The sequence below is a fragment of the Jatropha curcas genome, chromosome 2 (genome assembly GCF_041381405.1).
Source record: "Jatropha curcas cultivar XTBG-Jc1 chromosome 2, XTBG_Jcur_1.0, whole genome shotgun sequence".
NCBI lineage: Eukaryota > Viridiplantae > Streptophyta > Magnoliopsida > Malpighiales > Euphorbiaceae > Jatropha > Jatropha curcas.
The window spans coordinates 26,261,768-26,276,602 of NC_143152.1; the positions used below are offsets into that span (position 1 = coordinate 26,261,768).

Here is a 14,835-nt window from a genome sequence, read left to right on the forward strand (position 1 = left end):
ACATATACTACTAAATTGGGTTTTATTTTGTATAAAAAAAAGGTTTTATTTTATTTAAAACGACCATATTGCCCTCGTCAAACCAGCCGATCCACCGCGTCAAGTTTGCATCCCCAGAAGGGCCAATTTCAAAAACCACCGACCCAGTGCTTTTCTTTGAAAGGGTTAATTACTACTTTTCCATTTAATATTCTCACTTTCATTTAATTAATCCATTTTTACATTATTGTTATTTTTATAAATATAAATATGTATTCACTTTGAGTTGAGCTTCTAACCCCCGATTCGTGGATTTCGTCTCCTCTGTCCTCTCTCTCTCCTGACATGGATTGTTCATTAAATAAAACCTTTACTTCTCTCTCTAAGCCAACCAACCTTTTCACCTCTTTCTCTCTCTAGGGTTTCGAAGAGTTCAAGTGACGACGACGAAGACCTCTCGTGCTATTATTGTGGGCTTTTCAAGCGTCCAAAGCGAGACAGGAGAAACTTCCTCAATGGTCTTTTGATCGCGCGCATATCAATTTCTTTGCTACAGAAGGAATCAGCTTCTCTCTGTCACTTCATGGTTTTTCGTGTTTTGGCTAGAATTCGTCTTTGATTACGTGGTAAATGCAAGCTTCGAACTCTTTCTCGATTTTTCACTTTTTTTATGCCTTTTTTTGGGTTGATTTAGAGCTACAGGACAATGGCATTCGTGTTTAAATTTAGTATTTAGGGTTTGAGTTAGTCATTTGGTCTGCTATATGTTTCTGGCAAAAAAATGTGACGAATTGAGTTTTTCAATTTCAAATTTTGGGGTTTCGAATAGCGCGGAACTAATGGTGAAAATGAAGCATAATTATAACTACATGGAAGTTGGTGTCTAATTCTTGAAAAGGGTAATGGCATCTAGCTTGATGTGTAAGTTTTTTATTATTGTAGTCTGTTCCTTTCCCCTTACACCATTTTCTGTTCCTTTCCTTGGTGAATGTTAATGGCTAAAATTGCAATGCTGCTTATTTTCTCTTTTGGTACAGGTTGATACGTTGTATTTTTTGTGGTAAATACTGCTATAAGAAGCGGCCTGTCTGAAAATTTTGAGATTTTCATGTTGGTAAATGCTGATTGGTGGATGTTGAATGGTTGTTACCATGGATTTAAATGTATCGCCTTTACCTGAAGATGATGAAGAGAATTTTGAAGAGCACATAGAACAATATACTGCTCCAGAAGAACGTTTTGAATCTGCAGTTGAAACTGCACGCCGGGTATTAAGTTTTATCTGATTTTGTGTTCTGAGCAATTAGCAGTAGAAGAGTATATTTATTGGTCTGAATTTTATCCTTTTACCGGAATAAATCACTGAAAAGGAATATTGTAATTAAATTTTGGACTTTATTTCAATTGGAATGAGTATATTGATACCTGGAGGCCCCTCTCTAAGATTCTGTGGAGTAAGGAATTATTCTTCTGCCAAATTTTAAGAATGCATAAACGGCAATGAAGAGTAACTGTGGAACTGTTGTTGATGAAATATTTTATTATCTGATTAAAGTATATACATATGTTTGTCGTTCTTATATTCACTGTCTTCAAAATAGTTGTGTGAATGGCTCTCCTAGAAATTCTGGAAGACCGCAGGACCACAACAGATATATGGCTTAATGTGTTTGAGATTGAATATATAAAAGTAGCTAGACTATATCATTATTTGTATTGCTGGACAATCTATGAGTGAGCATTTTTAATTGCTGGCTGTATATAGAAATAAGTTTTGAGATTAGACGATAGTTTGTTCTCGCTCTTTCTCTGTGATAGTTTGTTATCTTAATTCCTTATTTGCAATATATGCTGGTCTTCATGCATGTCTCTATGGTATCTGATGTGCTGTGTGTGCTTAGGTATTTGCCCTCACGCATTGTTGTATATTTTCTTTGCATCTCTGGTTAGGAGCGAGAAGAAAGACGTAAGAGATTGAGAAATGAACGTTCTGAAGACAGACCTATGCATGTGTCTCGGCAACCAGCACATGATCAACATTTTCCAACTAAACACTTCAAAACTTATGATAAAACTAAGCTCCCTCCTGGTAAGTTTTTTGTCCAATTGATTTCAATAGATATAGTTTACCAGTGAATATGACATCATTTATTTATTTAGTTTGGACAATGTTTACACTCACATTATGTGGAATGGAGTTTAGAATAGTAAGTTGATGTTAGCGATCTGTTGACAGTTCATTATTGAATTTTTCTGGTCAAATTTCCATGCATTGGTGGATTTTACATGTGAGGAAACATCGCTAAGTTATTTTTGCAATTTTATACATCAATTTTTTCCCTTCAGTTTTGAATTATATCTTGTTATTGAAATGATGGCCCTCAGCTAGGAATCTAGGAGTCTAAGAAATGTATTGTTTTCATATTTTTTTTGTGATGCATGTGATTCCAAGTTGTACCTTGCTATGCCTTGGCGATGATGGTAGTTGGTGAGAGGCATAATGCATGAGCAATGATTCCACTGGCTGGAAATCTAAAACGTTTAGGTAGAAGATCACACTAGGGGACTGGTCGTCTATTGCTGTTATCAGTTGCTATTAGATAGATATAAATGCTTAAGACTCGAGATTGTTAACTAAGTATGCTTTAGATGAATGCACGGCTGTAAATTTAAGGTTGTCACTTGGAAGCCATTTAAGTTCATCTTTCATATACAGCGGAGACAAAAGATTCATGTAACAGACCCTAGTTAGTTGTTATTACCAATTTTATGCTTTGTTCTATTTATTAATATTATCAAATGGTTTTAAAATTTTCCTTCAAAAAGCTTTTCTGCAAAAAGTACTTCATTTTTTTTTCTGACTAAATTTTGGTTTGCATTGATATTGATCAGAGCGGACATTGGGAACAAAGATTCATATAGTAGACCCCAACTAGTTTGGGACTAAGGCCTAGTTGTTGTTGTTTTATATACAGTGGAATATCATTTGCCATATAAAGAATCTGTTTAGGCCAATTTTGGGAAACATCATATCAACTTGTGGTGCGATATGCTGTATCTTCTTAGAGTATGGTTGGCCTTTCTCCTTTTGCTAGATATCTGAGAATTTGATTTACCTGGGCCAGGTTGATGAAATTTTATTTGTGTTTTCCATGATCTGAGGACAATATGATTGTACAATCTCAAATGCGATAGTAATGTATGTGCCTTTGAACTCTTGTTTGCTTTCAAAATGCTAGGCTGGCTGGATTGCCCTGCATCTGGTCACGAAATCTTTGGTATTATTCCTTCAAAGGTTCCACTTGGTGAAACCTATCACGACTGTATTCCTCCTGGAAGACGATACTCTTTTAAACAAGTGATTCATCAACAGAGAGTATTAGGAAGAAAAGTAAGTACTTTGGAGTTAAAAGTGCTCTTTATGCCCTTTTCTAATTCCTATGTGTATATATAAATTCAAAATGAGGAAACTTGCTAGTTTGCCCCTTTCTATCTAATTGATTGGTCTCAATATGAAGTGATTTGTTCTTTCTGTGAGCATAGAATATTTCATTTGGATGATATTTAAGTTTTATTCAATGATTTTTCAGCTTGGTTTGGTTATTGATTTGACAAATACTTCTCGTTACTATACAACTACAGATTTGAAAAAAGAGGGTATTAAGTATGTTAAGGTAAGTTGCAATATTGCATTTCTTTTTAGGCTAAACTCTCAGACAGTATTGTATTTTTGTAGTTAAATTGACTTCCTAATTTATTTTCCTAGATTCCATGTAAAGGGCGTGATGCAGTACCTGATAATGCATCTGTAAATAGCTTTGTTTATGAGGTATGCTTCTTCCATAATATCCTTATTTAGTGTTCTCTGTATGTTTTCTCCTATGGATTTTTCTTTAAACGCCTATCTCCTTTCCTTTTTTCTTGTTTGTTTATGTGCTGTACTGACCATTATATAGAATGGCATGCAGTAATTTGCCAGGTTATTTGTTGTATAGGATATTCTTTCTTGGACATAGCATATAACCACAATATGCTTGTTTGTGCGCAGATCTAATGTGTAATTCTTATTGTTCTAGGTTACACAATTTGTCTTTCGTCAAAAATCTAAGAAGTTTATTCTTGTTCATTGTACGCATGGGCATAATCGCACAGGATATATGATTGTCCATTATATTATGCGTACAATGCCAATGTCTGTCACACAGGTTTGTTTGCAGTACTTTGTATTTTGTTAGTAGGTCCAATTCCACAGGCTTCTTACTCTAGAACCTCTTCTTATTTGCTGCATGTGCAGGCAATAAAATTATTTGCTGATGCACGTCCTCCAGGAATCTATAAACCAGATTACATTAAGGCCTTGTATGATTTTTATCATGAAACAAAGCCTGAAATGGTTGTTTGCCCATCGACTCCAGAATGGAAGAGATCTTCTGACCTAGATCTTAATGGTGAAGCACTGCCAGATGACGATGATGATGGAGGTCCAGCTGCTCCTTTGAATGTATGCGTCGTCTTTGAATTTATCTATGATATTCTTTTTAATATACTGTATCGGTGGAAATCATGAACAAAACTGCTCTTTCTTGCAACATATATGCTTAGTGGAGAATGAATTTTTTATAGAAGATATTTGGTTTGCCGAGAAGTTGCCTGCTTTTGGAACATTGAATGTTAAAATCTGTATGTAAGGTTGCTGGCCTTTCAACTGGTCAATAATCTCATCATGAAAAGCTTCTCTGGATTCCATTTTTTTGGGTATATGCCGTTACATTCAAAGCATACGTACTGCACTAGACAAACAATTTTGTTATCTGTTATGATAGAAGAACCTGATAGGTGGTCTTTGCCTCTGAATCATGACATTCAACAAAATGGTGTTTAGCAACATAAACATCTATAAATAATGTATGCTGGGATGCACCGAGTAGCAGACCTTTTAAAAGAACATGATGCAGAAAAAAGAATTGGCAACAAAGACCATGCTACATGATGAAGAAACCATCAAGTTTGGTGGTGGCTGTATTAAGGTCTGGTTTGATTCTTGCAATGACTGAAAACTTGCCTCATTGCTAAACCGCCTATTTAAAGGCAAAAGGCAAAGAAAGAAGAGAATAAGATTGGTTTAATTGTGAAGGGCTCTGGAGTTGTGCATGAAGCTCTTGTCAGTATGATGAAATTGGACAAGTATTTACTTTTGTTGAGGTGGTGAAAAAAAAAGCCAATACGACTCACCGAAAGGCGTATAGGCTGTATTTAGTAATATTTATTAGATGTTGGTGTAGACATTAAAATATATGAAATTGACCTCCATGTATGCTATTATGTTTTTGATGTACTAGATCTAGACACAAATTATGTGAAGTTGATCCCAACATTTGGTCAATCTCTGTTATATGGTGTAGAATGGTTTTTGCTTGTTTTTTTTTTGGTTTTGATTGGCACTTTTCAGTTAGAATACATGCGATTAGGTTTTCATTACACTAGATCTTAATATCAACTTTCTTATTTTTTATTTTTTATTTTTTTGGACTAAGGCTTGGTTGTTGTTGTTCTTGTTTTTTGTGCGCGCGCATGTGTGTGTGAGGTAAAACAATTTGGTGACAGATGTTGGAGGTTGTTGAACATTCTTAAATGAGAAAAGGTGCTTCACTAGGTGGTAAATGGCTAGAGCAATTTAGTTGATGTGATCATTCGATGTCGGTAGAGTGTAATATGTGGTCTTGGTGATATCTGTCAGCATAGTGGATGCTTGGTGGTAGCCTTTACCAAAATGCTAGCATATATTGGTGGGTTGTTGCTGATGATTTATGGTAATATGCTTGAAGCTGATATCTGGCATATATTACTGGACTCTGCCATTTAATCTGTTACTGTAGAAACAAAAGCCATGAATGCATGTTCTAGTTGCAAATTGGAGTAATGATCTCCAAAAAGGAAAAGGAAAATATATATTTTCTTGATTATCATTCAGAAGAAAATGAAAACGGTTATTTCAATTGTCCCATGTAAGAGTTCTTACGGCATCAAAGTTTTTTGATCTAGATTCTGGCACTAACTGTGCATCAAAAGTTTTGTTTTGATATTGCTTTTCCATTACATAACATGTCTAAAATGTCATGGTGGTAATCTATTATCTTGATAATCAGTGAAATGATGTATGCTGTACTTTTTTTTTAAGGAAAATGTTTACTATGCTTTGGTTATACATTACTGGACTAATTCCTTTGCATTTTTATTTTGGCTTTAAATTTCTAAGTTTTATCTCTATTTTTATAATTATTTTCCCATAGCAAAGACATGATATCTTGATGCTGATGTACCAAAACAAATAATACTCTATTATGCTTCATGTCATTTCAGGACAACCATGAGGCAGATGCTACAATGACAAATGATGATGTTTTAGGAGATAAAATACCTGCTGATCAACTGGATGCTCTGCGACTGTTTTGTTACCAAACACTTAAGCTGAATATCCCAGTAAGGACTCTTTTACGATTGTTCTTCACACTTTTTTTTTTTTTTTTTTTTTTTGAGACATCTAAGATCTTGAGCATGTTGAGTTTTATTTTATCACAAGTTACATGTATAAGCATGCGTGTAAATATATTGACATTATTGTGTTACTCAAGAGTTACTTTGTTTTCTCCTGGATAGATTTCTCTTACATCTAATATTTCCCCTGTCAAATGGCTCTTTAGATGTTCCAGCCTGTTGTTGTTTTAGTAGAAAGGTCATGAATTTCATTGTTTATTCTGTCTGAATGAGGAACGGATAAGATATTCAAAGCTCCAAATTTCTCATATTTTTTATGTAATTCATTGTTACTTTGGTTGGCGTGGAGCTTACGTCTTTCTCCGTGAATTTTCAGGTAAGAGGAAATCCACAATTTCCGGGGTCGCATCCAGTATCTCTCAACAGGTCTGTTCGGCATTTTCCTTTGATGATAATTTGTGCCCACCCATCCCCCTCCATTTTTTATCCCTATGATTAAGGTCCCTACGGGTTAAGGAGATTTTTCCATCTCTAACTTGAGCAAAGCCATACAGATCTTGATGATAATTATGCTGTGCTCTCTAAATGTTTTGTTAATTTGAGCTGGTTTGTGTGTGTTTTATCCCCTTGTTGAAGAAGGTTAGATCTGTTTTTTTCCGATGGAATGGGTTTTCACCTATTATTTAAGCATGGTGGAATCTGAAAGAAAATTTAATACCTAATTCCTATGCTCTTTTAGATGGTTAGTAGTTATAGTTTTTTGTTAAAAATTATCTTGTATGGATTCACATCTTATGGTAGTTATTTAAAATGTTGATGCTGTTGGAGGCAGAAGTTGGAACACTCAGGAGAAAAAAAATCTTGTTTATGACGAACAAATGAATGGAAAATGAGAGTTCTTATATCTTGTACAATTTGAAGCAACTTGGTGAACTAATATTGAACTTTCATCTGAACACTTTATATTATTTTCACTAAATAAGCTTCATATTATATAAAAAAAATGTGTCTATTTTGTGTTATTATACTGTTGTTTGAAATTGGCTAGTTTTTTAGTCACATTATCATTGAGATTAATCGAAATGATATTTTTCCTTTTCTTAATATTGTGTTTGGAAAGACTTATTATGCTAGAATTCAATTCAAATTCTATTTGCTCATTTTCAATTTAGGGAGCCTTTTTTGCAAGAATCGAACATACCTCAAAAAGTGGGTGATTTTGCAAAAATTCAATTTCTTTAGTTAGTTGGTAGCCCACCCCCCAACACCACCACCACCACACACAACCCCCCAAACCCCCCCCCCCCCCCCTCCCCCCCCCAACCCAAACAACAAATACCTTAAAAGCAACCTTTTGTGAACAGGCGCAATGTTGGGTAATTACAACAATTTTTCCAATTCTTCAAGCAATAGAATTCTATCTTTTTAGGAGTTATTTCAAACATGTGAAGTCTATGTAGAATCAAATAGAACTCTACTGCATGATTTTTTGCAAAAGAAGTGTAAAGCTAAAATAGATAAATACCCTATTCAAACATTGTTGGAACTTCAGATGTTTGCTTTTTTTATCTCAATCAAATTTATTGGACTTGTTGGAGGCTGAAAACAACCAACGATATCACTCCTAATAATGCAGCCATGGAGGTGAATGAGAATAAAAAGTGTAACTATAACAAAAGTTACCTACAGATCACAGATAATGCAGCCATGGAGATACGATGGCTTTACAGTTACGGCTCTTTTAATAAAGTTCTTTTTAGTGCATATGATGTGAATCTCAGACTACCCTATTTAAATTTGCCTGAAAGAGGTACATGAAAGTGGTAAGCTAGAGGTTTGTGGTAAATTCAAAATGGATTAGTGAGTGTTAACTTTGGTATCATGGTTTTAAATATTGGTGGATGTGTTATGTTTAGACTGATTCGTAATGGTTTGGAAGGGCAATGATATGATATTTTCCATGTTGGTACCCAAAGTTTGAGAATGAAGGTGAATTGTCCGTTATGGTATTGACGATTCAAGCGAGACTAACGCAATGTAACAATGAACAGCCATCAGATAAGTATGCTGACAGAGGTTTTTTACTAAATCAGATACGAAAAATATAGTAGATTTTTACCAAAGAGGTTCAGTTTCTCTAGGGAATAAAAATACAATGGTTAGACTCAAAAATCTTGAACTGAAATCACTGAGTCATCAACAATTGCTTCGCTGGCCAAAAACTTCTGTTTCCATTCCAACTCTTCAAAATCTTTTCATTCTACATCTTCCCAATTTATTGGTTTTCTTTCCAAAACTTTACACTTTCGTAGATTCTAGAACTACCCAACTGATAAAGATTGTATTTTGATTTTTACTTCATCAAAATTTAGCGGAATCATACAAAAGTTGAAATTTGGTATTGGAAAATCACAAGGAATGGTGAAGAGAAGAAAAAAAAAAAAATAGTGTGGAGAATAGAAGTTGGTTGTAGCAGTCTGTCTGAATGTGGAACAGAGGAATTCTCTTGGCTTTGGCGGTTTTGCATAGTGATATAAGCAGGATAATAGGAGATTTGTGGATTTTATACATTTCCTTTCCTTCAGGTGTTAGTTTAATTCAGACAATGCAGTTTTGTTATTATTCTCTTTCTTTCTCTCTCTTTGTTTTTATTAAGGAGCAAGTGTAAAGGTTTTGGGCTTTTCCATAATCTGAGATTCTAAATTAAATAAATTCTATTTTAAATTTTTAAAGTGAATAATATGAGTTTTTATATAAGAAAAGTATAAAAAGAAAAGTTAGAACAAAAATAAGATTTCAGGTTAAAACTTGAAGTTAATTTTTTAAAAGATTTAATAAATAATTATTTTGCATTTAATTCTTTACTAGTGTGATTTAAAAAAAATGTTATAGCACTGGCTGTGATCGCTACATTTTTGCTGCGACATACTGACATGTCTAAAAATGCAACAGTGACTGACACCACCTCAACCTTGTTTTGAAACTGCGTTAAATATTGTTTTGTACCAGCATGGAATGTGTTATTTTCCGAAATTATGGTCCTTATGTTGACCTTAAGCAATCTTGCAATGTGTCTGCAAGTGCATATTCACCTGATGCAATCAGCGGGGATGTGTGGCAGTGGAATTGTGCAGGCTTCATTATCCTGGAGGGGCTAAGTTGAAAAAATCACCTCCCTCCAGAGAACATATTATGTGCACCTAGATTAGGTGATATGCTGTGATTGTGACGGTTATCTTCTGGCCTTGTTATGGTGCACTTATTTTAAATTTATGAAAAGTAAAATGCTATGGTGCATTGATCTTAAATTTATAGAACTAAAAGGCAAAAAATGATGCATCTTATTTCTATCTTCTCCCTCATAACAAAAAAGTCTATTTTTATTGGTTTGTGACTTGTTTTTGCTTATTTAATTTGTGCAAGAGTGCTCATGCCATGGGACTGATGTTGACAATTTTTTTCAATTATTGTCTTGGTCTCAGTTTGTGGAACTACAAGGTTAATTTTGTGGAATTTTCAATTTTTTTGGGGTGCAGGGACAATTTGCAGCTGTTAAGGCAGCGATATTATTATGCAACATGGAAAGCTGATGGGACTCGTTACATGATGCTGATTACGATGGATGGCTGCTATTTGATTGATAGGAGTTTCAATTTTCGGAGGGTCCAGATGAGATTTCCTTGCAGAGGCACAAATGAAGTATGTGTCTAAGCATTTTATAATGGATTTTGACATTAAGACCTTATTAGTACAGTTTCTTGTGGATCATCATTTCCAACACAATTCCTTTTTCTGGTTTTTGTAAGCCTTTAGCTGAGAAGACTCACCACTATACCTTACTTGATGGGGAGATGGTCATTGATACATTGCCAGACTCACAGAAGCAAGAGAGAAGATACCTTATCTATGATGTAATGGCAATTAACCACATGTCAGTCATAGAGGTTAGATTCTAGTAAATTCTGCGAGAAATAATGCCATGCTTTATATACCAGAAAAATTGCTGTGATTTTGTCTTGCTTTTGCTTGCTATTATTTCATTAAGGGAAAATTATAAACTTTTCCTCATATTATGCCAAAATTAACTACTGTCCCCCTGTTTTTTGAAATATATTATTTTGTCTCCATATATTGATTCCATCCAATATTTCCATTTTTTGCTGTTAAACTTAGAGGAAAAGACTAGAAAACCATTGTATCTCTTTTCTTTCCTATCTCTTTGTTCTCTCTTTCCATCTCTTCTCCCCATCCACTCATGCTTGTAACAGACCACATTGCAGCATTTGGCCTATCCATTGCAGAGAGACCTATCATTTCCATACCATTAGGTGTCATTTCATGGCCAAAGAAGGCTGGGTTCACATTAGGAGCCACTGCTGCAAGTCCCATTTCATTAACAGCAGATCTGTTTCGTACTCCAACATGACCTCCAACCATATTGTTGGCACCCATAGTTCCTCCTCTTCACTGGTCCTCCACCCTAAGGATTGGTGATTGTTTGGCTCTACCATTTGCTTTTCTTATGCAATCTTTGCTTTCTTTATTTTTTTTTTATTTTTGAATTTATTTAAGTTTGCAGAAAACATAAAATTAAGAGGGATTTAAGAGTATTTGTGTTGTTTCACAAGCCACTTAACGGAAAAAGTTGAACTTTTTTGACAGGAACAATAGTGTATAATAGTAAAAAACATAGGGGAAAAAGTAGTGTATTTTAAAGAACAGAGGGACAGTAATTAATTTTGGCATAATGTGGGAACGATTATAATTTTCCCTTTCAATAATTTGTTTACATCTAATAATGTTATGCCCTTGCAACACCATGAAAACACTAGGTACATCATGTGCCATACGTGGATAGGAAATTTAATATATTATCTTATTCTGTTGTTTTTTGGTTGTATATTGTCATTTCAACCCCTAAGTTGTGCATACTTGTGTACAAACCATGTCTGAACGTGCAAATTTAAGAAATTATAAGGATATAGGCATTGTGTGGACTGCATCTATTTTTGTGGGCTTATTTACACTTCTAATCTTGAAAACTGATTACAACTGCACATTTAGTTTGGGGCAAATGATAGACCTTATCTTTCACAGAGATACACGGTAACAATTGAATTAAAAAAAGAAAATGTTTTATAATTTGTGTTCTTGCTTGGTGATGGAGAGGAGCGCTGCTCAGATTTTTTCCCTAACTATTTTCACTAAACCCTCTCTCAAAAGAGCCATATTTTTTTCAGTTAAATGTTCTTTTTTATGATTAGACTGAGCGAGTTGATGAAATTGTATGTACATTATATAGTGCCTTTTGTCATCAAAAGACATACTGCTAGCCAACTGGGTTTTTCCTTCATAAGACCTACTGATGTTTTTTATGGTTCAAAATTGCTACAGAGGCCTTTTTATGAACGATGGAAGATGCTTGAAAAAGAAGTGATTGAACCACGGAATTATGAACGGCAGTATATTTATCAGAGCAGGAATCCTTATTACAGATATGACTTGGAACCCTTCAGGGTATATAATTGAAACCCAGTGTTAAATCAGCAGTGCCTCTGGCCCTTTGTATGTCCTTCTATATTCTGCTAATGATTTGTTAAATTGTTTTCCAGGTCAGAAGAAAGGATTTCTGGTTGCTTTCTACTGTTACTAAGCTTTTAAAGGAATTTATTCCAAGGCTTTCACATGATGCAGATGGTCTTATTTTTCAGGTGATTGGAATCAATGCTAGTAATATCGCTTTCAAAGAATAGTAAAGAGAAAATATCAGTCTAAAAATTGCTAAACTAATGAACTTCCCTAATCATGAATGGTTGATTGTATGCCCTTGGAAGAATCTTATACACTTAATAGTTTATTATTAACAAGTATCTTGACACAGTCTTTTCGTTGTTCTCTCTCTACTCATTCAATAATTATGAATATTTGTATTGTACACACCATAGGGGAAAGGACCATGTTGTTTCAAGTGTGTTTCATTTTGCTGTTAAGGTGTTAAAATGTGATCCTTTTTCTTTTACGTGCTAGGGTTGGGACGATCCCTATGTTCCTCGCACCCATGAAGGGCTTCTGAAGTGGAAATATCCTGAAATGAATTCCGTTGACTTTCTATTTGAGGTGTTTTTGTCAACTTTACCACAAACTTAGCTGTTCCATTGTGTGCCTTCCCCTCTCTGCCCCCTACCTTATTGGCCTAGACTTCTCATTTACAGTTCATCCTGATGCAAAGTTAAATGTATTTACAGGTGGATGCTGACGGTCGTCAATTACTTTATCTGCATGAACGAGGGAAAAAGAAGCTGATGGAAGGGAACACCGTTGTATTTAGAGGTTGATGTGAATGCCTATTTTATCTTGCTTCTCTACTCTGTTGTGAATGCTACTATTTCACTGGCAATTCAAAGTCTTGAATTTGAACTTTACACTTCACTCAAACTTACACGTCAAGGGAGGAAATATTTAGGCTTCAAGAAATCACTGTGGCATATTCTTTGGTGCTTTTGTCTAGCTGTGAATGATCTTGCGTGCATAAATTTATGAGAGGATTTTAGGCGCTTTAAATTGCCTTTCTTGTTGGTTTGAATAGCTTTCAACTGATTTTTCTTACATCTTCATTAGACAAATCATTCATGCCTAGTAATTCATTGATCATAACTTTTAACTAGATTATCTTCTTTATGTTATTCATAGCTATATTTTGAGTCTCATTTGAATTCTAAAACTTACAGATGGTTCAGATCCCTCTTCATACTCGGGAAAAATTATCGAGTGTTCTTGGGATTCAGATGAACAGGTATGGGTTTGTATGCGGCTCCGGACAGATAAATCTACACCAAATGACTTTAGTACCTACAGGAAGGTCAGTCTTATAATTTGTTTTGTATTAATGTGTATGCCTGCTTAAGTGTATCAAATAAACTGCTTGCTAATTGAAACAGGTGATGCGAAGCATCAAGGACAATATAACAGAGGACATTTTGTTGCATGAGATTTATGAGATCATCCGCCTTCCCATGTATGCAGATAGGATAAAGAACGACAGTAAAGCTTCAGCAAGACGCAGGTGATGGACAGTAGTGATGTATGGTCCCTTGGGTTTTTTATTTTCTGACGAGTAATGTCCAATATGGTAAAAAGTGGTTACAAGACTAAAAGAACCCAACGGTGGACTTTTGATGCTGATAAATGGTGGCAGTGTTTGGTGGTTCACTTCATTGAAATTGGATGGACATATCATCTGGAGGGTCAGTGAGATGTTATGTAATTAGCTACACCTTGTTATAACCTCATAGCGTGTAATCTGCTGGTGAGTTCTATGATCCGGTTGGTACACAGTTAGTTTTCTACATCAGACCCCAAATTATGTCTAAATGATAGCTGTCCAGATCAAAGAAAATTAGGAATAGGATGACCATGTATATTATTAATATTTCGCCCTTTTTATGTAGTGTTTTATAAGTTGTTTTAAAAAGTTAGCCATTTTTTAGAATTAGAGCCAAGTTTCTGTCTCTCTTTCTCTCCCTCTCCCTCTCCCTCTACTGGGAATGTTGTTTTTTCTTAGCCTTTTGGGTTCCCAATGTGAATATCATTTTTGTAAGTTGCCATCTTTTCTTTTTGGTTTCTGCCCGTATGCTTACAATATTCCCTTCTTATATCGTCTTGTATTTTATTTTATTGATTTGTCGTGATGTGTACTTCAATAAGTAGGAGTGCAATGTGATTGGAGAATGATCCGATGTGTTTTTTTTTTTTTTTTCTAAGAAATATTTTATCTTAGAGCTTGGGGGATGGAGGATGCTCCAAGGTTCCCTCCACCTGTCCCCCAAGCTCTACCTGATTCCGCCCTTAGTTGAATGCACAGCGTTCGATGCTCTGGTTGCCGACTCTTCTTGGTTTTCGAATTGAAAGAGCAACTCGGATGTCAGTAATTTGCGTCTGTTTTATCTCTGGCTCATCAATTTAAATTTAGACGTTTGAAATGGCTAAATGGCTAAAGCTCTGTTTGATAATAGATAATAGCTTTTGGACTAGCTTTTAACATTTTATTAAATCAAAAGTAATTTTATTTTTATTAACTATAATGTTTGTTAATATAGTTTTTATAATACTAACTTTATAAAAAATGTTAAGTACTCTAAATTTTAGCTTTTTAAAATCTTTTTGGCATTTTATCTATTTTTTTCTGAATTTCAGTTGAGTAAATAATTAATTTTTTTTTATCATTTTAAGTTAAATAGCTAATTAAATAATTATTTTTATTGAATATTTTTAATTTAAACTGTCATATAGTTATCAATTAAGTTAACAGAACAATAAAAAAAAGCTAATATTGTCTAACAAACACCAAGTTAAACGACGACA

General features: G+C 34.5%; 1 protein-coding gene across 3 annotated transcripts; it reads left to right on the forward strand.

The window, feature by feature from the left end:
* The first annotated feature begins 256 nt into the window (after positions 1–256).
* LOC105646640 (mRNA capping enzyme family protein) lies at positions 257–14,096 on the forward strand. 3 transcript variants are annotated; one of them, XM_012232529.4, is made up of 19 exons: positions 257–605; positions 809–900; positions 1,017–1,247; positions 1,930–2,068; positions 3,219–3,370; positions 3,570–3,653; positions 3,746–3,808; positions 4,056–4,184; positions 4,274–4,480; positions 6,340–6,459; positions 6,851–6,900; positions 10,011–10,173; positions 10,281–10,418; positions 11,869–11,991; positions 12,087–12,185; positions 12,502–12,591; positions 12,720–12,804; positions 13,203–13,333; positions 13,413–14,096. In XM_012232529.4, the coding sequence occupies exons 3-19, from the start codon at positions 1,119–1,121 to the stop codon at positions 13,539–13,541; spliced, it is 2,031 nt and encodes a 676-aa protein (XP_012087919.1). In that variant the 5' UTR covers positions 257–605; positions 809–900; positions 1,017–1,118; the 3' UTR covers positions 13,542–14,096. The 3 variants fall into 3 exon arrangements, with proteins under 3 accessions (XP_012087919.1, XP_012087920.1, XP_012087918.1); XM_012232530.4 differs by having other exon boundaries at positions 809–878; XM_012232528.3 differs by lacking the exon at positions 809–900.
* The last annotated feature ends 739 nt before the right edge of the window (positions 14,097–14,835 follow it).

Excerpts from the sequence above, each read along its gene's own strand:
- LOC105646640 (XM_012232529.4), top strand. The coding sequence starts at position 1,119 with ATGGTTGTTACCATGGATTTAAATGTATCGCCTTTACCTGAAGATGAT. Across the intron at positions 4,185-4,273 it reads TGCCAATGTCTGTCACACAG|GCAATAAAATTATTTGCTGA; the intron begins GTTTGTTTGCAG and ends CTGCATGTGCAG. Across the intron at positions 6,460-6,850 it reads CACTTAAGCTGAATATCCCA|GTAAGAGGAAATCCACAATT; the intron begins GTAAGGACTCTT and ends GTGAATTTTCAG.